Source organism: Acomys russatus, chromosome 30, assembly GCF_903995435.1.
Source record: "Acomys russatus chromosome 30, mAcoRus1.1, whole genome shotgun sequence".
Taxonomy (NCBI): Eukaryota; Metazoa; Chordata; class Mammalia; order Rodentia; family Muridae; genus Acomys; species Acomys russatus.
Window position 1 is genome coordinate 9,174,691 of NC_067166.1, and position 22,520 is coordinate 9,197,210.

At 42.7% G+C, this 22,520-nt stretch overlaps 1 protein-coding gene across 14 annotated transcripts in view; it reads right to left on the reverse strand.

Moving 5' to 3' along the window:
• Window positions 1–4,611: 4,611 nt before the first annotated feature.
• Pde4d (phosphodiesterase 4D) overlaps window positions 4,612–22,520 on the reverse strand; it is a 1,424,262-nt gene continuing 1,406,353 nt past the window's right edge. For all 14 annotated transcript variants that reach the window (XM_051172553.1, XM_051172551.1, XM_051172552.1 and 11 more), the window contains 9 exons: window positions 19,017–19,110; window positions 17,481–17,653; window positions 16,387–16,485; window positions 15,485–15,649; window positions 14,278–14,377; window positions 8,690–8,844; window positions 7,596–7,718; window positions 6,732–6,914; window positions 4,612–6,182 (listed from right to left, as the gene is read on the reverse strand). In XM_051172553.1, coding sequence (XP_051028510.1) covers window positions 5,766–6,182; window positions 6,732–6,914; window positions 7,596–7,718; window positions 8,690–8,844; window positions 14,278–14,377; window positions 15,485–15,649; window positions 16,387–16,485; window positions 17,481–17,653; window positions 19,017–19,110 — 1,509 coding nt within the window. In that variant the 3' untranslated portion in view covers window positions 4,612–5,765. The remainder of the gene's footprint in view (window positions 6,183–6,731; window positions 6,915–7,595; window positions 7,719–8,689; window positions 8,845–14,277; window positions 14,378–15,484; window positions 15,650–16,386; window positions 16,486–17,480; window positions 17,654–19,016; window positions 19,111–22,520) is intronic.

Below are 22,520 nucleotides of genomic sequence, written 5' to 3' on the forward strand. Positions count from 1 at the left end.
GTGCTATGGGAAATCACTGATGCCAGAAGAAAACATCAGGGAAAATTCCACTGAAGCAGGACTGAGTGGCTAGTGCTCTCTATAAATGGGAAGAGATTAGGGATAACTGAAATTTTACCCCGGTGGGTCTAATGCTAGGGGTTGGAGAAGAGAGTATAAATGACTAGACTCAGTTTATCAAATTCGCCTCTCCATATGAGTCACAAGGAGGGAAAAAAGGGACTTGGTTCTTTTGAGTCTCATACTGTGACCATGGGCCTTGAAGATAACTATTCTGTTATTCTGCGTTATGTACACAGGTGGGCAAATGTGCCATGGCACGTGTATGGAGGTCAGAGGAAAACCTTCAGAGCCAACTCTCTGTTTCTACCATGTGAGTCCTGGGGATCAAACTTGGCAGCAGGCACCTTTCCCCACTGAGCAATCTCAGCAGCCCTCAGACTCTGTGTGAGTATAGAAGCTACTGTTCTTTGAAGCAGGCAGAGGGAACTACGCAGAGCCTGACATGGCCGCCATTCTGCTGCTTGTGGGTTGAACATTCCCTGGGGAACAAATTGGCGCTTGCTTTACTCTTCATTTATAGTAAGAAACGGACTGATATTTATTCTTAGGATAGCGAGATGATGGCAAAGTTTTTATTTTACTTTTTTGTTGGCAATAAAAGAGATTAAAACCCTATCTAGGTTTTAGCAAGCTCAAAACTCAAACAACCCATATTTTTACTAAGTTTTAAATGCACCCCCCCAATTTATCAAATTGCCGTTGCCTTTCTAGATTCTCTTGATGGGCTTACCCAACCAAGGAACAAAAATGCTCAGATAAGCCCCACCCATATACTGAACACGTGTGACAGTGGCCTCTTCCTTGCCACTGTTCCTCATATGTGCACGAACTATTCCACACTTCTGTCGCCCCAGAGAACAAGGCCCGGGGGAGCAGACCCTGTATCTCCTTCGCTGCAAATCCCAGAAGCTTGAAATACGCAGACCAGTGTCTATGTAATTCTTGACCATGAGAATGATAGCTTCTGGTCTACCAGACAATCTATTTAAATGCAGGCGTCCTCTTCGTGGGACCTACTCAGAAAGCCACTTGCTTCATTTTGTCCATCATACAAGTTAACTGAGGGATTTGTGTGTGTTGAAAATTTGACATCATTTGGTTTCAAGTACTTATGAATCTCAGTACTGACACGAGATCACTGGCTTGTCACTTAAAAAAAAAAAAAGTCATCCCTATTGGAAATGTGTGCTGACTAAAGTACCGCTTACAACCATATTACTTGTAAAAGATGAAAACATAAGTAGGCAGAATCAACCCATGCTTTTATTTTCATTGCATATAAAAATTTTATATGAAGGTATTGATGTACAGTACTATCCCCACGGGCTGTAAGAGAGGCTAAGAAAACCACTAACAGAATCGTCATCTGTGATGCTCACACACAATTTACCACTCTGAAAACATTACCCAAAGAAATAAAACAATTAAAAAACTGAAATCAGTAAGGATATATTTTTCTGAGTATAGTGTCCCGTTGGTACTGTTTAAAACAAAAGTAATCAAATTCCTTTGGGCCAGGGCTGCTAAAATCTACAGTTTGTGTCAAAAATAAAATGAAATAATAAGAGGCTCATTTTTCCTAGGGAAAAAAAAAAAAAAAAAAAAAGAATCTGTCTTTTTACTATGTCACACGTTCTAAGGGCTGGGCTGTAGTGAGAGGTGGCGACGGTTCCCACCAGGAAGTGCTCATGGCTTTCAGGACTAGCCATTTTGCAAGGTTATATTTTACAATTCTATATGGGCAGACGTTTAAAAGAAAAAAATGTTTAGAGAGATCTGAATTTTTTTGTTATGTGAATTGGCATCGTCATACACCTATGTTTAAGTAGAGACTTACATGTACTTATCTGTACATGTGTATGCACATATATATGTATTATGCATATATGCTATGGATTATACATATATAAATTTGGTTGATCTTGGAGAAAAAAAGATTTAAAAATAGTGTTAATTTTTAGGTATGACAGGAATCTGGTGAGCGGACAACTCACCGAGTGACCCACGGCTCCCATTTCAAATCAAATTCATCTTCCTGTGAGGAATAGAAGGCAAAATGTCTCCCTAGTATGTGGGATTTAAAAATACAAAATAAAAAACCAGTCTTCTTTGTCCAGGGGAAGTAGCTCCTGGTACTCAGCTGGCAAATAGGCACCGTCTGGCCATCTTGCTCCATGGCAGCAAGTAGTTTAAGAGCTTTTATCTCAAACGGCTCAGAAGGTTCTCCAGCAGTGATCTAAAGTTTTGTAAAATCAAGCTGTTGGCAGAAACCCAATCAGTGAGGAACCTGGGTACCAAACGCCCAGCCCAAGCCTTATGATCACTTAACTTTGAAATGCAGCAAAACAGAAGAAAATATTGGCTACAGTTAAGGCACAGCCCTGGGACCAAAGACCTGCAGCTACATTATTTAAATTTATATATCTTTTATGTATTTTATATTTTTCTTGAATCTTCCATAAACAAGCTCTATGATGACAAGACTATATTACAGAAGAAAAGAAAAATGTACAAGGAGTATGTATACACACCACTCATTCTCTCACCAAGAGTTTCCAAATATGTCAACACCATCCCATCATGGGATGATGTTTTAATAAGAACTGATAATTTACAATTAACATTACAGTATGTACATTGCAATAAATACACGGTTGTAAACAGACAAACAAGACTGTATTACAGGTAAGGTCATTTGGTGAGAAAAAAATGTATGGCACAAAAAATAAATAATGCATTAAAATTATCATAAAGCTTTCTGTGTAAAATCTGTTTCATTCAAGTTTTTTTTCTCTCTCCTTATCTGCAATTTGTTCTATCTACACTGTTTACCTGTGTCTTTTAACTGATGTGAATGAAAACAGCTGTTGTGTTCAGTAACTTGCAAGCTGAAATGTACTGGTTTTATGCAAACTTGGACTTGTTTTCCCCCATACAGTACCCAGATACTGCATTTTCTTATGGCATTTTATGAAATGTAAAGCCACTTGTATGAAGATGTTTTTAATACAGTGTGCATTGTGAAGCACACTTTGACGAGAGAGTGAGCAGGGCCAGGGGGATGGTAAAGGGGAGGGGTGCTAAGCAGATGGTTTAGTAGGTATAGTATAGTCCCTAATTCTTGGATATTATGTGTCCTCTACAGCTTGATTGTCCATCAGTGGATACTGTTACAGCACAGTGCCATTAAAAACCAGCACACTGGAAACCAAAAACCCCCATCAGTACAGTTGTAAATGCTGCAGGTATGGATCTGTGTATGACATATTGCTGCTTTTATTTATTTATCTGTTTTTATTATGGAGACTGTAGGCACTCTGTCAGGGGAATGCCACATGTAGGGAAGGAAAAGAGTGAGAATGATTTGGGAAGGGGGATGAACTCGAGACTTCTTGCCTTCCCTTCTGGACCTCCTCCAGGGCTACATAACAAAGAGAAACAGGGGACCAAAGGTTTTGTGAAACCTCTAGTCACACAAAGGCAGGTTGGGCTCCATTCCCTCTTTACAAGGAAAGGAGGTCAGCACTCCAACCATCAGTTATTTGATTCTTATCCTGACCTGTGTCAAAGATCAAAAACAGTTCTGTACCGAAGGCTCAAAACACTGTTTAGATTCAAAGGATTGAAATGGGTTTCACTGCAGCTTGGGTGACTTTTCCTGCTGATTTCTCAGTCACTAGTCCCCCAACTTCCTTGAGAAGTTTTATTCATGTTTTTTTTTTTCACACTTAAGATTTTTCTTAATTGTTTCATTTTCAATTTACCAACCTCTCCTTTAGTCCCCATTTGGGTGCCAAAAAGAAAAATAACAGACTCCAAACCCTACGCCAAGAATACAACTTAGGTCCAGACTAAACACACTGGGGCGCGAGGCTAACTGCTATCAGCAAGTTAACACTGGGAATTAATCTATAAAATCAATAGAGTTCTTGGTGCTGGAATTCTCTCGATGTTCTACTGAGGCAGACTCATAAAGTCCAATGATTTGGATTCCATCAGGTAAACGAATGCCCTGGTGCCAGTGGCAGCATCAGCTCCCCTTTAGTGGGCCTGCAGTACTCTTTCCTACGGGGCACGCTTACAGAGCAGCAAAGACCCACAGCAATTTCCACATGTTAGCGGGCTATGCGCTGCCACACTAAGAACCACAGCTATTCCTCCTGGAGGTCTTACTTCCACGGCCGGTTCGAACCATGGCTGTCCTGGTACGTGTTGATATAGATGGCTGACATTCTTAGGGAGTGCCTGTGCAGCACTTAGCATGTTTTTCCTCTACAGAACCACGTAGTAGAAATGAGCGGCAGCCCTAACCTGACAACTTATTCCCCCCCTCCCCCCGTCAGAACGGTGCGACATACTTGGTAAGAGCCCACCTGGTGGACATGGGCATGGAACACACATTAAACAAAACAGCATGAAGACAAAATGCTTTTCTCCCTCTAAACTGGGCATGAACAGCAATAAGGTGATCAAGAAATGTGTGTGTGGCGACAAGGACACGCACTTGGGAAATGCACTTCTCCTGACACAAGAAGAAGAAGAAAAAAAAAAAATGTCACCAGAAGGCAGCAGGTAGGAAAATGCCTGAAAAAGACTGTTTTAGCTATTGGGTATTTTAATCTATCTCCCACTGACTTCAGACAACACCAACTGATGACTGAGCTTCTTTCTATGAGGCTTAAGACACCTTGGACATAATGCACATCAAAGTATTACGGAATAAATACTCAGCTTGCACACAGTGAAGGAAGCGATGATGGAGAGCAACTCTCCTGGCGGAGGGAGGAGTGAAAATAAAAAGCGAGTCAGACACTTACAAAAAGGGCTTCGGGCAACATAAATTTGTTTCTCTGTTTTTAAAGTATGGAAGTCATCAGTATATAAAACAATGAATCACTACAAATCAGTTAACTGCTATCACCTCTAAGGTGCAAGTAAAATTCGTAAATGAGATTTATCCAGTGTAGCACTGATCTGTACTGAAAACTTGCAAGTTACTCCTTAGAAAAAAAATAACCAGTGGCAGATGAAGTTCTGAACAGAGTTTTTTTTTTTAAATATAATACCTCAATACATTTAATAATAAAAGTAAGCTCTACAAAAATCTGTTTTACATATCATACAAAATGTAGAGGTGAGTGTGGCTCACTGAACCACACTGTTCAGTCATGTATCAGGAAGACTTGAAATTAGAAAATTATGCAATTTCTGTGGCTCATCCTCCTCCTGGGAACAGATCCAAGCTGTGCCCTGTTCGTGACATATTTCATTGCTTCCTCTGAGAGTTCACTCCACCTGTCAAACACCTTCTTTCTTCTTAAAAGTTTCTACAAACCAACCAGAAAGGAAGCCTGCAATCCAGTCTCCGTTCGGGCAGCCCAGTGAGCCACATGCTCCCTTGAAAACAGTTGGAGTTGATTTTATTATCTGCTTTGTCAGCTCTGCCAAGCTGAAATCATGTCAAAGTCATGTGCGTGAAGACACCCTCCCCCCCGCCCCCCCTTGCTCCGGTGACGTGGAGGTGAAAGAACTGGTTACAATATTCCTGAGCGCCAGACTGAGTAGTTCAAGGTCAGTTTTGTTCAACAAACGTCCTGGCAGATGACAGTGAGGTGTGACCATGGTTGTGGCATGTGACATGCACTTTGGAAACGACTTTTCTACTTAAAAAAAAAAAAAAAAGCGTGAGAGTCTTTACACTGTTACGTGTCAGGACAACAGTCTTCTACGACGCAAGTTTCGGGCTGACTTTCCTCCTCCTGCGCTACAGCCTCCTCTTCAACCTGTTCGTCAAGGGGGATTTCGGTGGACTCCGAGTCTTGGGTGCACAGTGTCTTGGAGTCACTGCAGCTAGTGTCTTCCTCCACTTGACTCCCACTGTCCTTTTCAGTGTCCGACTCGCCGTCTTCCTCTAAGGTTAGTTCAAACTGGAATTTTTCCGTTTGGCCCTGCCGGCCTTCCTCTTGGTCGTCGGGTGCAGGGGACGGGCTCTGAGGAATTGTGCTCTGGTACCACTCACGGTTGTCCTCCAAAGTGTCCAAAATGTCCTGCGCGTCAGGATGGACGAGGTCTGCCCATGTCTCCCAGAGTGGATGAACGATATAGTCTATGAAGCCCACCTGGCCAGGAAAGAAAAGACAAACCCGGTGGGACTAAGGAACCTGGAAACGCTCAACCAAATCCTGGTCCCCCTCAGCCTGCCCAGAAGGCCCCAGACCTGAGTTTGGTAAGTTATCACTCTCTGAGCCAACAGATGATGCAAGTGTTCTAGCTGGCCAAAAGTTACAACTCTTATGTCAAGGGATGCTTACGATTGAAAGAATACTAGTCATTACAAAGTAGGGCCTGGGTCCCGGACCTTATTTGGGAAGAGCCAATTTGTAAAGAGTCCAGATAACTGAAATAAGCCAAGCATTCTATGTAGGGAAGTCCATTAGATGAACAGTCGCAGCGGCGAACTATAGCACCATGTGTCCTGTAGTCACATGACTGTGAATCACAAGAGAGTTCTTTGGCCCATCAAGAGAAGTAAAACATATACCCTGTCAATTTCAAAGTAATTAAAAAAAAAAAAAAAAAAAAAAAAAGAACCCATAAAATACTGTGAGGTAGAGAGCAGCCAAGTGGTTCAGCGGCAGCTTGGCCCTTTCTCTGAGCTGCTGAATTACCTGTGACTTTTCCACAGAGGCATTGTGCTTGTCACACATGGGACTTATCTCCATGCCACGCTCCCGTTCCCGGTCCCCCTGGCGGAAGAACTCCTCCATTATCCGGTCTGTCCACTGGCGGTACAGCTGGAGCGGCTTTGTGGGGTTGCTCAGGTCTGCGCAGTGCACCATATTCTGAAGGACCTAGGTGGATGGAGGCAGCCTTGATTCAGTGTCTGCTCTTTCTGGCTTGAAACTAGGGACTCACAACAGATGACTGTGCCACTTATAAATACATGTAGCGTCAGGTTTATCTCTCGCCATGGTGTACCTCTGTGGTTCACACTTGTATTAATAGTTCCAAATTATGCCACTTCTGTGTCTAAGTGTCTCGAGAGATGCTGTTTGTGTGCACCAATAATTAAATTCCTTGTTGCTTAAATAGTTCATTTTTTTGGATGTTAAGTTTTTTTGTTTTTGTTGTTACTGTATGTGCAAATGAACAGGCCAATACTATTTGACCTGTTTAACTATAAAGGGACTAGGCATTATTTTGTCTTGCTGGTCTTTTGCTTGTATAATATGTTTTCCCATTGTGTGTGTGTGTGTGTGTATGTGTATGCCTGTGTGTGTGTTTCTGGTTTGTTTGCTTTCTAAGGAGAAAAAGGAACGACATGGAGTTGGGTGGGTGGGGAAGGACTTGAGGGAAGGTGGGGGAGGGGAAGCCATGATCAGAAAACTATTTTTTTCCCCAATTAGAAACGAAGAAGAAGACAGAAGTCTTGTCTGTATCTCCTGAATGTGTGAGAGGAGGCAAAGCGGAACCAGCTCTCGTCTCACTCAGTCACTAACATGTCTGAAGAACAAAAGCCCGCGCTGGTTTACCTGGATCCTGTCCGAATAGTTATCCAGGAGGAGGACGCCAGAGCTTGTCACCTTCTTAGTTTCAACCATCGTTTTCAAGTCAGCCAGCAGGTTCATATGCTTTGACATGTCTGTCGCGAGTACCTGATGGGGCAAAGATTGCCTTGTGAGCCGAAGCCAAAAGGAAAGAGGACTCGCAAATGGACAAACTTATTTTGAGTTTGGGAAGGGATGGAGAACCGCTATGAACTGCGATTATGGACTATGAAGTAATGATGCCTTCTTCTGGGGGAACTCTTCCTCATGGATGCCACGTTTCCTTGGGGACCCAGAAAAAAACATGCACAACACGGAAGCATTGGGTACCTGATGGATGCTTTCAAGGTAAAAACCTCATCATATTCTCTGCGGCTTGTTCTGAACTAGGGAGGCATTACTGCGCTTTAAGGAGCTGAGTCAAACACCACTTAGGGTACACAGTATTTTGGCTAGTTGTTTTTTCTGTTTGGTTGGTTGGTTGTGGTCTTGCTTTTTTTTTCCTGATCAAGGACAAATGATGTTTCCTTGGGTACAACAGAGCTTCGAAGTGTCCTTTGACGACAGTAAGATGGCTAGGTGGGTAAAGGCACTTGTCCTCATGCCGCTTGACCTGAACTCCATCCCTAGGACCCAGGTGGTGGAAGGAGAGAGAACTCTGCACAAACCATCCTCTGGGTCCACAGGCACACCTCAGCATGTGTGTGAACACACATGGGCAAATTTAATAAATGAATGTAATTTTAAAAAAATTAAGTCTATTTTGGTAATGGATTTCCCTGTTGTCAAGACTACTCTAAATAATGTCTAGAAAGAAAAGATGCAAGTTAAGCGTATTTCTAGGTGGGCGGGGAAGATAGATCAACTCCACTGGCTCCATCCAGTGGGGGTGCTCTGCACCTGCCTTGGGCCAAGAGGGGCTTAGAAAACCTGAATACTAAGGCCAGTCATCCTTAATCCCAACTGCTAGGAGCAGAGGAACCTTGACAGCAGCAGCAGAGGCAGTTTCTACGAGTCGCTTCCCAAATCTACCCTGACACCCTCTGTAAGAACCTGAGTTGCTTGTACTAGTTACTCACAATGTCAATGACCATTTTCCTTAAAGATTGTCTTTGCTTTTTGGTCAGATTCTGGAAAATGTCGCAGTTTTCTTCCTGGAGCAACTTAAACCCCACAGCCAAGTGATGGTTCTCTAAGACGGAGGAGTCATTGTACATCAAGGCAAGTTCCGAGTCTGAAAGAAAGAGGGGCAGCGGGTCACCAGGGCTACGTCACTAATGTCTGTCTCACTCTTCAGATTCTCTGCTACTCTCCCCAGCACTCCAGAGGCTGAGACAGGAGGATAACAGTGAGCCAGGGGCTGGTCAGGCCAGCATATAAATGAATGAAAACAACCTCCTAAGAGCAAATAATGTCAAATAATCTAAGAGTCCAAAGAACACTGGGGCTGTAGGAGAGAATGACAGTTTGACTGATACGTGGTCTTTCCGGTCAATTCTCTGAAGTGTAAGAAGTGGATGACATTATTCTATATATACACATATATAGAAACGTGCGTGTGTGTGTGTGTGTGTTTGTGTGTGTGTGTGTGGGTGTGGGTGTGTGTTTTAAAGCACAAGTGTCTGGTTATCCTCACTGATTCCACTAAAGGAGCAGGGAGGATGTGGGAAGCTTGGGATGCGGCTCCCCAAGGAGACCATATGATCTTAGGAGAACTGTGCACATACGATAGGACACATCTGATCTGCTGCTCCCCAGTACAGAAACAGGAGAGTGTACAGTTTCAGGAGTAGATGTTTAAGTATATGGTTCAGTCTTATGTTGTCTGGAAATATCAATGCTGTTTAATGGTAATGTCCGACTAAGTCTTACTTCCTTCATGCTGAGGACCAAAGCCTTACTTTTAAATCATCTATGAAAGCCTATGGGTAAACATATAGAGATTACAAATTGAGAAAAGCTATAGGATCTGAGCACAAGACACTGTGCATACACAGCTGAGTCATATTAAACAGGCAACTGCTGGAAGAAAGGCATGATATTGTCTAAGTCAGAAAAACAACATGACCTAATCTACAAGGGTCCTTTTAGGGGAATAAGCACATAAGTGGGTAATGGGCATTAACATAAGGATTCGCTTGGCCTTTCATTAATACTAATGGCTTTATATTCCCCCTGGGGAATATAAATATATTCCCCTCCAGTCAGGTCCTGTTAACATGACTGCCAGGGCTTTAAATGAAACAAACAAAACACACCCCAAAAACAAACAACCCCTAGCATTTAGGAAACTGAACCTCAGGGTCATCATTTAAGTTGCCATGCTTGTCACTGAAGGTGTGCGGTCACATGGTAAGATGAGGGGTTACAGTCTGTGGCACCTCACTGAAGATGCTAACCCAGGACTTGTAAGTCGAGTCCTTGACGTTCACATTCCAGTAGAGTGTGCACACAGGAAGGAAGGGGGCAGGCAGAGAGACTAGCTGACGTGCCACTCTTCTGCAGAAATCACCTGCTCCAGGAAGTCTTTCTTGATTGCTGAAGGTACAACTGCCAATATCACACAGCTGGTACACTCTAGGGCCAGTATTTAAAGGCAAGCTGGCTCTAGACTCTTCATGTTAAGCTTTTATTTATTATAAAGAGCCAGCAGTGGCTCCACCCAGCCCTGGGTTTTCTCTTTATGAGGAAATGTTTTTTATTGCTGCTTCAGCTTTATTGCTGAGCTGTTTTCAATCTTCTGGAATTTAGTTTTGATGATAGCAGGGCCTTGCTCCCAAACCTTAAAGCTCTGTGCCAATGCCTATGGAGCCCTGCACATAGCTTCAAATGACAAACTAGTGCTACTTGCATGCCCGAGCAACGCTGGACCAGCAGACTCAGGAGGCGCCTGCACAGCAGCCTGGTCCTAGGAAGGGACTTCTTTTACTCTTAGGCATGAGGGAACAACCAAAACAAAAATCCAGGAACAGCTTTCTGTGCCATTCAGTAGCAGGCCAGAGAGACACACCCCAGTAAAGAGAATGCTGCCTCCAAACCCACCCAGGCCCAGGGAACTCACGGGGCTCTCTCGGTTGTAGGAAGGGTTGTATGTAATTATGTAATTACTTGTCTTTCACCTTAGAAGAGATGGCCCAACATGCCCTACAACACACAGCCCTTACAAATTTCACAAAGGGGTGGGGTTCTCAGATTTTAGCTGGATTTGCTTCCTGACCAAGGTCATTTTACAGCACATGCCCTGGAAGAGCTGGGCTCTCACTGTACTTAAGCCGGTCACGGGAGGCAATTCTAACTTTGACTTTCAGCAATTTATCCCTGCCAGTGCAGCAAGAAGGCTTTTGTCCTGACACACTCAGAAACACAAGCCCTTTATGTACGCCTGTTCTGGGAATTCCCTTCCCTGAGCTCACCATTTTCAATCAACACTTGGCCCAGTGACACTGGGAGTATCCAAGCAATGTCAAAATCCATCCCTGCATCTTCCAAAAGGTACTGAAGTGATGCAGTCACTCAGCTTCCTCCTGCATCCTATAAGGGGATGATAAGAGGTACCAAGGCACACCTCGGGCATCTCTACAAACTTCATAATTCAGACCATCATTATTCTCTTTACTGCAAGAAACAGTCACCAGTGTCTTCAAATCCAAGAGATTAGACAACACCAGAAACCCCAAAAGCAACTCTGAAAACTCATCCTTAAAGTTCTGCAGCTCCTCAAGCACTGTTACAACCTGAATCTCTCTCAGTCATGCATCATCTACACTGAGACACAGCCAGAAGGACATTTGCAGATATATCCATGCAACGGCGTGCATTTGGGTTTGATTGCTAATTATTTTGCTGCCCAGATGAACACATTCTCACGAACACCTGTCAAGAGTATGGGGGATAAAAATGTAGGTGGCATAAACGTAAGTAAAATAGTAAAATATATATGGGCCTAAGCTTTCTGTTGGACCAAATGAAGACACACACACACACACACACACACACACACACACACACACGTACACATATATATATATATATGAAAAATGTAAAGACATTTTACTCCACGATTATACACATGCAAAGTGATATACATTAAAGAAAATAGGAATGTCTATTAGCAGGAGTCAAATTCTTGTTTCTTTTCCAAGAAACAGGTCTAGACAAGGCCTCTGAGAAACAAAAGATTATAGGCAAGCACTTATATTGTGAATTTTATGTCTAAAATTCTACGCTTACACATGTCCCTAGAAAGAAATCTCAGGGGTAGGAGTTCCGGGAGTTTTGATCCCTTTATGTTTTCCATGTTGTGTCTCTTTTGCTTTTCAATGGATGTCCACCACCACCACCACCACCACCACCACCATCATCATCAGTAGGAGCTCACTATGTAGTCTTGGCTGGCCCTGAGCTCACAGAGCTCTGCCCAGGTAACTGGGATCAAAGGCATGTGCCACCAACCTGAGCATGCACCACCCAACCCTGAGCTCAACTGGATAGATACGTCCTTTAAAATAAATTAATGATAAAAGACATGCAATCCTATATTGAAATAGATGGGTCACATCTTGACTCTCTATACAAAATATATAGAGAGGCAAATCACACACATTTTTTATTACAGCAGACGTTTGTGAACCCCGTGTGTGATAGTTTAGGAGCAAGGCAAGGCCACACACCAGGAGTGAGAGCTTCTCTCTCTACTCTTGTTGCTCAGCTGGGCTTAGCCCAGTGTTTGGAAATGACAGCATGCTCCACCGTGTCTCTAAGTCACTGGAGGCATAAACAGTCCTCTGTGTAAGGATGCCTGAAAGGAGCCAGGGTGAAGAGGGACAGGCAAGAGATTGCAGTGATGGTGTTGGTAGGTGTATTATGGACATGTGTGATAATGTCATAATGTAATATCAAAGTATTTATACACACAAGTGAAATGCCACTGTCATCGTCTTGTACAAAGAAAGGTCTCTACATAATCCTCTGTTATCCTTAAAAAGTATTGTAGAATACAGAATACAGAAAGATGGTGACCGTATTATGACTCTATTATTAATTACTTAATGTGTTCTCTGTTAATTATGATGACACCATGAAGGGACATACATACTATAGCATATAAGACAGAATGCAAAGGAAATGTTCTTTCAATGTTTGATAAGAATTTAAAGAAAACATGTCTTTCTTAAGTGTCAAAAATTAAATCTAAAAATGTTATGTTTACATATTTATTGAAATCTGTGCCACTAAGGACGTACTAAGACATGCAGAAGCCTCAAAATACTGAAGTAGATCAGACTTAATGGAAAGTACCAGGGCACACTGCACCACGAGACCTGCCAGCCCTTTTCAGAAGTGCTTTCTCTACACTGAGGACCAGCACAGTGACTTCTGGGAGGAGATCCCGTGCTGGCAATAGCTATGTAACTGGTCTCATGAGTCCTGTACATGCCCTGTTACAGGTTCTCTATGTAACTGGTCTCTATGTAACTGGTCTCATGAGTCCTGTACGTGCCCTGTTACAGGTTCTCTAAAGCAGTAGGAGAAGGAAACATAATCCGGCCTGACCTGCTAGCCCCTTCCTGAAGTACACATCTGAAAAATGTGGTTTCCCAGCCCACATCCCAGGAGCTGTGGTCCTCTGCTCCATGTGTGAATCACTAATGTGTGTTTTGTTATGTATCTACAGAGGCTGTTTAAAGATACAAAAGTGGTTCTAACTAATCCTAGAGACCTGAGTTAAGGCCTAGAGGCACGGTCACCTTGGCCTTCTCCCTTTAAATCTTGCTACAGTGATGCCTGGAAGTAGGTTCTGGAGACCCTGATAATAGAACAGCCAAGAGATGTAACCCACAGGCTGACAGAGAAGAAAGAAAGCTTCTTAACATGGAAAAGAGTTACAACTTTGCATTTCTCCTCATTAAAAGGAAATCTATAATATCAATCTACCACAGTGCAACCGAAAAGAAATGTGTCTTGGTACACGTAGGTCATTCACCTAGCAACTTCAAGTACCAAGTACCATTTATATAATGTTAAACCCTTCTCCAGAGGAAGGGGACAAGCCTCCTCCAGACACTCCTCCAGAGGCTTGTGGTGTACCAGAGACATTCCTACCACTCCTTACATTCCTAGGTACAGGGTGTCTTTTTATGCGCTGAGAGGTCCCTGGGAGTTAAAAGAAGAGTCGTTAAAGACAAGAGACTAGAAACTACGTTCCTGTTACTTCCATTGAGAGAAGGGACCGAGGGCACTGGATCTGTGATGACGGGAACAAGAGCTACAGTGTCTACCAGGGACCAGTGATGATCTGCAGAGGAAGATGCCTTACTATTGGTTCCTACAGTCTACACATACACGGTGCACGCTCTCACCCTCCACCCACACATGGTGCACGCCTTTACTCACCTACTGTAATAGAAAAACCTTTGATATCCTTTCGCAGAAACTCAGTGATCAATGACTTTTAGAAGTGTTCTAGAACATACAGATAATTTCCACATACCCACTGCCTGCCTCCCGGGAGGCGGTGACCACTTACAGAGATAAATTAGTGTTATACTATTGCTAAAACACATTCCTTTACACATGTCAGAAGCACATTACGATCCTGGAGAAGCATGGGCCTATGAAAAACACTGTTATGTCTTTAAAAATATACCGGAAAATAGGCTTCACTTACTGGTATTGATCAGAAATTGATTTGACACACCGGGATGATCCACATCATGGATTGCACTGGCAAAAATGGCCGCGAGGATCTCCAAGTCCGTGAACACAGCCTGGGAAGCCAACAGTACAGGTAATATTAGTCTGCTGCTCCGGAGTTATGTGAGTGACAGTGCTACATAAAGAAAGGAGATAAACCTTCAGAAGGCACACGGGGCGAAGCCTGGAAGTCTCTGACTATCCTTTCCCAAGAAAACTGTCTTATGGATGAGTTTCCTAAACATGATTTCAAAGCAAAATATCTCACCTGACTTTGTTATACATTGTGGCAAAATTTGTCCTGCTCGTTATATCTTCAAATAATAATATTAGAGCATACGAAATGATGCTGAAAGGAAAAGGAGCTTACAGGTGAGTCGTTTAATTATAGACTCAGAGAATACACGTAACGTCAAAGAATGCCTGAGGGGTCCTTTTTCCTTCCTGTCATCCAGATCACCTCCTCTCAGCTTCAGGACTGACAAGGCTGTGGTTAAGGCACCGTGTGCGTTACTGAGCTGTTTTAGCAGATTCCTCGCCCTCACTCACAGCATGTGGGCAGTGTGTATCACCAAAAATGTCTCAAGAGATGCCCCAAATGTCCCTGCATGTGGAGATGGAGGAAACCAGGACAGAAATCACCCCCTACCCCCGCTGAGACCCACTCAGCCACGTAATGAGCTATGAGCAGAAGTTTATAAGGAAAAGTCCAAACTATGCAGCAACTCAGAATCTCTCCCCCAAATGATTATGGAAATCAAATTCCTTTTACTAAACACTCAACAGAACAAAAGGCATTTCCTTCTAATAAACTCTTGGAAAGTATTAACATGTTACTTATATTTTAGAAAATAATCGTTCTTTGAACTACACTATCAGACTGACGTTCTAGAAAATAACCTAGCCAGAAGTCAGTAAGACAGATGTGTGTGTGTGTGCAATATGCACTGGGTCATTTCAAAGAAGCAATATTATAAACAGATGAATCTGCCAAATCCTGGACCAGCTCTCACAGAAAAAAAAAAATGCATCAAAGGGTCTGCTGTTTATTAACAATAATTTTCTCCTCCTTATGAGTTGATGTACTCCCACTGAATACGGCTGCTGTCTGTACTGCGAACCCTCCAACAACACAGTAAGTGGCAAGTGAGCGCCAGTGACATTTTAGGAAACAGCCTGACCTCCAAAGCAGGTGTGGACAGCAGCACGTGAGTGGACTGGACAACGTCTGCAGCGTGGATGTTGTTGTGGTACGCCACGTCGGCATGGTAATGATCTTCCAGAGTCATAAGATACGTAATTAAAGTGTCTACTGGAATCTTAAAGGTTTTTAATAAGTCTCGTTCCTGCAAGAAAAGCAACCCGCTTAGCATTTTTGTCTTTCTACTAAAACTCGTCCCCCCTCCCCCGCAGTATGCTAAAAGAGACTCATGTGCTAGTGTTGCCTGCGAACCACCCAGAAACGAAACAGTGTTTCCTCATGTCTACTGAGGGAAAATGGAAATATCTGGGAAGGGTAGAAACTCTGGCAACAACGCACAGCTGAGATGTCTTTCTGAGACTCACAGTCCTAGAAGCCAAGGGAGACTGTGTGAAGAGTTGGGGGGTGGGGGCGAGGCAGTCCCAGGCTCCTGACTCAGCCCCTCAGTCACACCAGAGGAACCCACCCTTCCTGTCAGGCTGGAGTTGCCCATTCAGTCCCAAGGTACCAGGCCCAGCTTCTCGGTTAAGTCCCATCCTGACATGGTACAGAAGCAAGAACAAGAAACGGATGGAGAAAAGATGGCAGAATACTAAAAAGATACTCAAGGAAGTATATCTTGGCTTATATCGTGGCTTATCAACACGGGCGGGCACACTGGCGGGCGGGGCTGGGGGGGGGAGGTTGCTCGTTTAGAACGTTACCAAGTCTGCACTGTAGAGATGATTTTATAACTATTGTTAATACACTGTTTCCACCCTCTAAACTGTGAACCAAAATAGATCACTGTCCTTCTAAAGTGACCCTCTTAGGTGAATGCTGTCATAGCAGCAGAACGTGACTGGCACAGCCCTGTGGTTAGAGGGGACTCATGGGTGTTACCTGGAAAATGCTGTGCATGATAACAGTCAGAGGCCGGTTACCAGACAGCTCTGCTATTCTGAACACATGGAGCCCCCACTTGTTCACATCTTCTAGTTCCTAAGGGGACGGGAAACATTAATGAATATAAAATTGAGCAACAGGTGACAACAAACAGAAGCACTTAAAAATAACTGGCTTTAACAAAAACCACTGCTAAAGTAAAATAATGACTCATTTGTAATGTAATGGATATGACAACGTAAACACAGTCAAACTCCTTATATATAGTGAAAACTATATATTGCTTAAATTATGATTCTCGTGGTAAATTACATTCATATGCTTTCATTATCAACCTCAAATAATTTCAATAAATGAAATCAATTCACAGAATCTACCTAGTCTAAAATCTAGATGAGATGATAGATTGCTAACTTTGCGAGGTCAAAAAGTCAAATCAAGATGTTTAAAAGTAAGCAAAGCTACATATTAGCTATATAAAGCTACATATTAGCAAAATCTAGTAATTTACAGAGCCTTATGAAGTGATTTTCCTACCTTCAAATCAAGGACCGGAGAGATGGCTCTGCGGTTAAGGGCAATTGTTGCTCTTCCTGAGGACCTGAGTTCAGTTCCCAGCACCCAATGTTAGGTGGCTCATAACTTCTTGTAACTCCAGGTACTGGGTATCTGATGCCCTCTTCAGGCCTCTACTGGCACTACACGCATGTGCATGCATCTGCTCTGGCTTGTACTCTCTCTCATTTCAAAGAAGACAAAATAGGTTCATAGTTGTTTTGGGTTTGAGCGTTTTTGTTTTGTTTTGATTTTTGGGTTTTTTGTTTTTGTTTTTGTTTTGAGACATAGTCTTACTATGTAGCTCTGGCTGTCCCAGAACTCGCTCTGTAGACCAGGCTGCCTCAGACTCACAGACATCTGTCTCCGCTTCCCAAGTGCTAGAAAATTAAAAGTGTGTGCCACTATGCCTGACTCCAAAACAGTTTTTAAGATCAGAAACATGAATGCACTTTTCTATCAGTTTAAAAGAAAAGAAAGAATTCATGGGGGGGGCATGTGGGGAAATCATGTCATGATCCCTGCAATCAGCTTACCTTGGCCAGCACGTCCTCCTGCTCTGTTTTAACTCCAAACCTTGGGATACAGGAATTAGTTAGGCTGGAGCTGTGCATCAGCTTCTTGACCCCACTGATCTGAGACATCGGCCTTTTCTTCTTCTCCTTTTCCTTCTGAGTTGGAGAGGGAATTTCCACTTCATGTTGCTTATCTGAAGAAATTCAGAAAACACCCTGCGTTTACTTTGAATTCAACTTTATTCTCTAATCACGTAGCATAGAGATGAACAAACTGCAATTGATCACTGTGTATCTTAGGAAGTAATTCCAGACGCTTTTTCTTTTAGAGTTGACTACAAGTTGATATCCTCAAACACAAAATTGAACAAATTCTACTTTATTATCAAATTGATAGATTTGATAGATTATCCTAAGAGAAAGCTGTAAGATATCATAGCCAACTTAAAAATGCAAGATATTTGGTTAGGTTATTTACTGTTCACCAACTCCATTCCCAATGAATTCATTTACAGCTTTGAAAAGAGCTTTTCCAACTAAAGACTCCAGTTTCAAGATGTATTTTAAAATGGTAGAAACTCACATGCAAATATATCAAAAACAGCAACAAATGAACTCAGGGATTAAATAACTGCAACAAGTCACACTGTGAGAGTTTAAGCTGCACCTCAGAATGACCTGATACTGTTACTGTTTTCCTGTGCAACAGGAAGGAAATGCTTAGAAGGTAGCCAAGTCTTACAGTGGCCACAGAGAACCCACAACATTGTACAACAAGAGGCATATATGCCCATTTTTACAGTAAAAGATACATAAGATGTCTTGGCATATTCATCTCTGTTAAAGGACGTGAGCAGCCTTAATCACCCTTATCCAACATAGGTTCAACAAACATCTCTACAAGAATTGGCTTCTGAATATGCCATAATTCTGTTTTAAAACTAAATCCCCATGTCAAGGAGGCATTCAAATCATGAACTTTCCCTCACTGAATTTTCTTTCTGCAGCTAAGGTTAGAAGGGCTGTCTCACAAAACCACACTGTCAACTAAGTCAGCAAACTTCCCTTAGGAACTGTGCCTGTACCAGTCGGCCAGGCTTGGTACTCAGTAGAGTGTCATGCCTTCTCATGGTAGGGACCATTTATAATTTATTAATCTCCCAGTCAGTGCCCAGTAATGGTGGCATTTAACAAAAATGTGATGGAGGCATGGATAAGTATATCAATGAATAATTCATGATTTAGCACTGTGAAATACCTTGCTAAAGAAGTGGCTCAGTGGTAAAGGGCTTGCCTACCATGTGCTAGGCTGTAGGCTCGATACATAGTACTGTAAGTTAAAAAATAAGCAAGCAAACAAAAAAAGATATACTACGTCACCTCAGATCACAAGGCTCAGAGACTTAAAGTCTCAGTTTATAAGCATTATGTATTTAAAATAGCCTGTCTAACATAGATTTGGGTTCCAAAACAAGGTAAACTCTAACCACCCCCTAAAAATAGGCAAGTGAAGGCGTCTACGGAAGAAGGCTTTAAGTTGCACATCGCGGGTCTCACCTAGGAATGTGTTTGATATGTACTCCGACACCTGGTTTCCAGACCGGCTCATTTCAGAGAGATGGGTGAGCTCCCGATTAAGCATCCTTTTAAACTGAAAGACAAAAGGGATGTGTAGTAAGAGGACATTCGATATTTCATGACATCAGCGTGCCCAAAACACAGTGACGTGCACCCAAAGAATGTTTAAACAGCCATAACTATTTATTATCCAGTGTGACTTTCTCCAGCGTTAGAGACTTATAACAATCTGTTGTGACAGTGGCCACTGCACACACGTGAAATACCATGAAGCTCAGGATACGAGGGCAGTCTGAATGAGAACCTGAGTTCTGAATTTCATTTAACTTTAAATATCTTCAGTTTAAATATTCAAGTTGGCCAGGATAGAGTATAACAGTCAATGGCATTAATCGGTGGATAAAATTTTTTTTAAAAGAATAAAGGTATTATTATCATCTTTAGAATAAAAATATAATAGATGAATACAAAACAATTACACGTGGCATTCTATATTTCTGCCTGTTTGCTTTTGCTTTTGATTATTTGCCTGTTTCAAACATTTATAGAGTCAATTTAAGTTGTCTTCTCTCCCCATACCCGTACACCCCAACCGGAGCCGCCCTTCCCAACAAATCTCCCTCCTATTTTCATTACTTTCATGTCTTCATTTTTGTGTGTGATGCCCTGAGTTTAACATTGTGTTCGTTTATCAGCTGGTTGGTCATTATAAAAAAAAAAAATGACTACATAATAATGTTTAGATAGAAAAGTATAGAAGTCTTTAATCACAAAGAAAAACTGAATAGACTTATTTGAATGTTCTCTCCGAATTTTGGGGAAACAACATCTGAGTAAACACTCCATAACATTTCCTTCTGAATACAACATCTGAAATACAACATATGAGTAAACACTGCATAGTGTTTCCTTCTGAAGCTATATCCAAGCAGAAAGTGTAAGAAGTGCTAGTTCTCAGGAGCCAGAGGCTTCACCCATCATCTCCCAAGTCATGGCACAGAGAGCGGGCCAATGCTTGCTTCTTCCCCAGTTCACAACTTCACCGGTTAGTATACTGAGGCTGCAGTGCCCACCTATTGCCACCAGAGGCGCTGCAACCATCTGCTGTTGCAACAGGCAACCGCCTCTGAGATTTCAGCACCTCCCGAGTCAGAATGGCAAAGACGAAAAGATGAAAAGGACAGATGCTGGTGACGATGTGGACAAAGGGGAAGCACTGCCAGTGGGAGTGCGAACTGGTTACAGCCACTATGGAAATCAGTTTGGGGGTTCCTCAAAAAGCCACAAATAGATCCGCCACATGACTCAGCTACGCCACTCCCAGGCGTTTCCCGCAAAGGACTGTATCTTCCTACCAAGGCACTTGCACATCTGTGTTCACCGCTGTTCTAGTAGCAGTGGCCAAGAAATGGAAACGACCTAGCTGCTCATCAGCGAGTGAGTGGACAATGAAGATGTGGTACACTTACACAATGTGATAGTCTCCAGCTTACAACAACAACAGCAGCACCACCAAAGTATGAAATTTTCAGATACTGGATGGAATTGGAAGAGATAAGTGAGGCAACCCAGACACAGAAAAAACACATCACTTCTTCTCTCATTTGGGGGTGTTGGCTTTGACTCTTTAATAAGGAGGTCAGGGAATTAGTAAGGGACCATATGGATAGGGCTTCCTAGTGTAAAGCCTACTTGAGTCTGAGAATCTCCCAACTAGGTATGCTTATATGCTTCCATAGTTTTCCATAGAGGAAGTGGAGGGGGAAAGAGAGAGAGATTGGGGGAAGGGAAAAGAGAGAGGGAGAGAGAAGGAGAGGGGGGGAAGGGGGAAGAGAGAAGGAGGGGGGAGGGGGAGAGAGAGAGGGAGAGGGAGAGAGAGAGAGAGAGAGAGAGAGCGCACATGTGCATGAGAGTGTACCCCCCGCTCATCAGAATGTCTGTAGGCAAGTCTGCAGAGGATCTTCTTTTATTATATCTGCATTTATTCCCTTTACACCCCAATTGTGGCCCCTCCTTCCTCCTTCCCTGCTATACTCCACCCCTAGAGCATTTTCTTAATGACTGAGAGGGTCCAGCTCACTACAAACAGAGCCACAGAGTTTCCCCTGGGCAGGTGGTCCAGGGTCATATAAGAAAGCAAACCAAGCAAGCCTTGAAGAGCAAGCCACTAAACAGCATTCTGCCATGATCTCTGCTTCAGTGTCCCCCACTCCCCCCCCCACACACACACACCCCGGGTTCCTGCTGTGACTTTCCCTAGTGACAGACTGTTAACATGGAAGTATAAAGCGAACTAAGCCTTTTCCTCTGCAAGTTGCTTTGGCCATGGTTTTATCACAGCCTCCAACAGCCAACTGGGCCATTCAGAACACCGCAGTCTCTCCAATACATAAAGTAACCGTTATTGAATATGTGATCAAAAATGTAAATTAAAAACTACTATCATGCTTGGTAGACTCTGAAAGTTAACATCTGACGATCAGCTCTCTCTTGTCAGTCTAGAAAGGAGGAGGGAAGCCACCTTCCGGAACTGTGTGAAAGCAAGACTTAGGCCTGAACTGGCTTATTTAGAACTTTCAAAAATCTTGCTTCCCTACATCATTGATACAGAGGCGGTCAACCCAGGAGCAATGTAGTCTGGCAAATCTCTTCCAAAACCAACGCTAGGAAACCCGGATCAGGAACAGGGCTTCTACCATCACCACAAGCACTGAGTGTGATCAAGACAGTGCCAAGCAAGCGTGAGAAACAAGCAACACACACCAGCTTTCTCTTAACAGATCAAAGAGAACTGGCCACGGAGAACACAGATTCTTTTTGTCAGTCTGCAGGTACGGGTGTATTCTCACACTTGTGAACACAGGGCTCAATTCTTTTACCCCATGTATTTGTCAACATTCTTGATAAGCATATCGCACACATGCATGGTTTAAAAAAAAAATCTAGAAAGCTAAACAAACGGAAAAATTTAAAACAACATTTAAGTCCCCACTGCTCAGAGATAATTACTATAGGCCACAGAAAATTAGCTATATTTTATCCCAGGCTTTTGTATATGTATATATACTGCACCCCAGTACTATAAGGTGTCAAGTCCTGTGTGCTTTCACTTAGCAGCATACATTACCACCTATGAAAGTAAGACACGACCTCCTGAGATTATTTCAAAAGGCACTTATATAACTAGTGCTCAAAATTTGTGTCTTTAGCAAGCTATATCTTAAGTAAATTATTAGTTTACAGTGAATTAGCCATGTAGGCTGTCTTATATTTTGCCTGCCACATAATGTTAGTGGAGTTTGTTTTGCCAGCTCCCTTTGTGGTAATCAACCCTGACTTCTAGCTTTTTATACTGATAATTGATTTTTGTTGTTGTTGGTTGGTTGGTTGGTTGGTTGGTTGGTTGGTTTTTTGAGATAGGTTTCTCTGTGTAGCCTTGGCTGTCCTTGAACTCACAGAGATCCACCTGCCTCTGCTTACCAG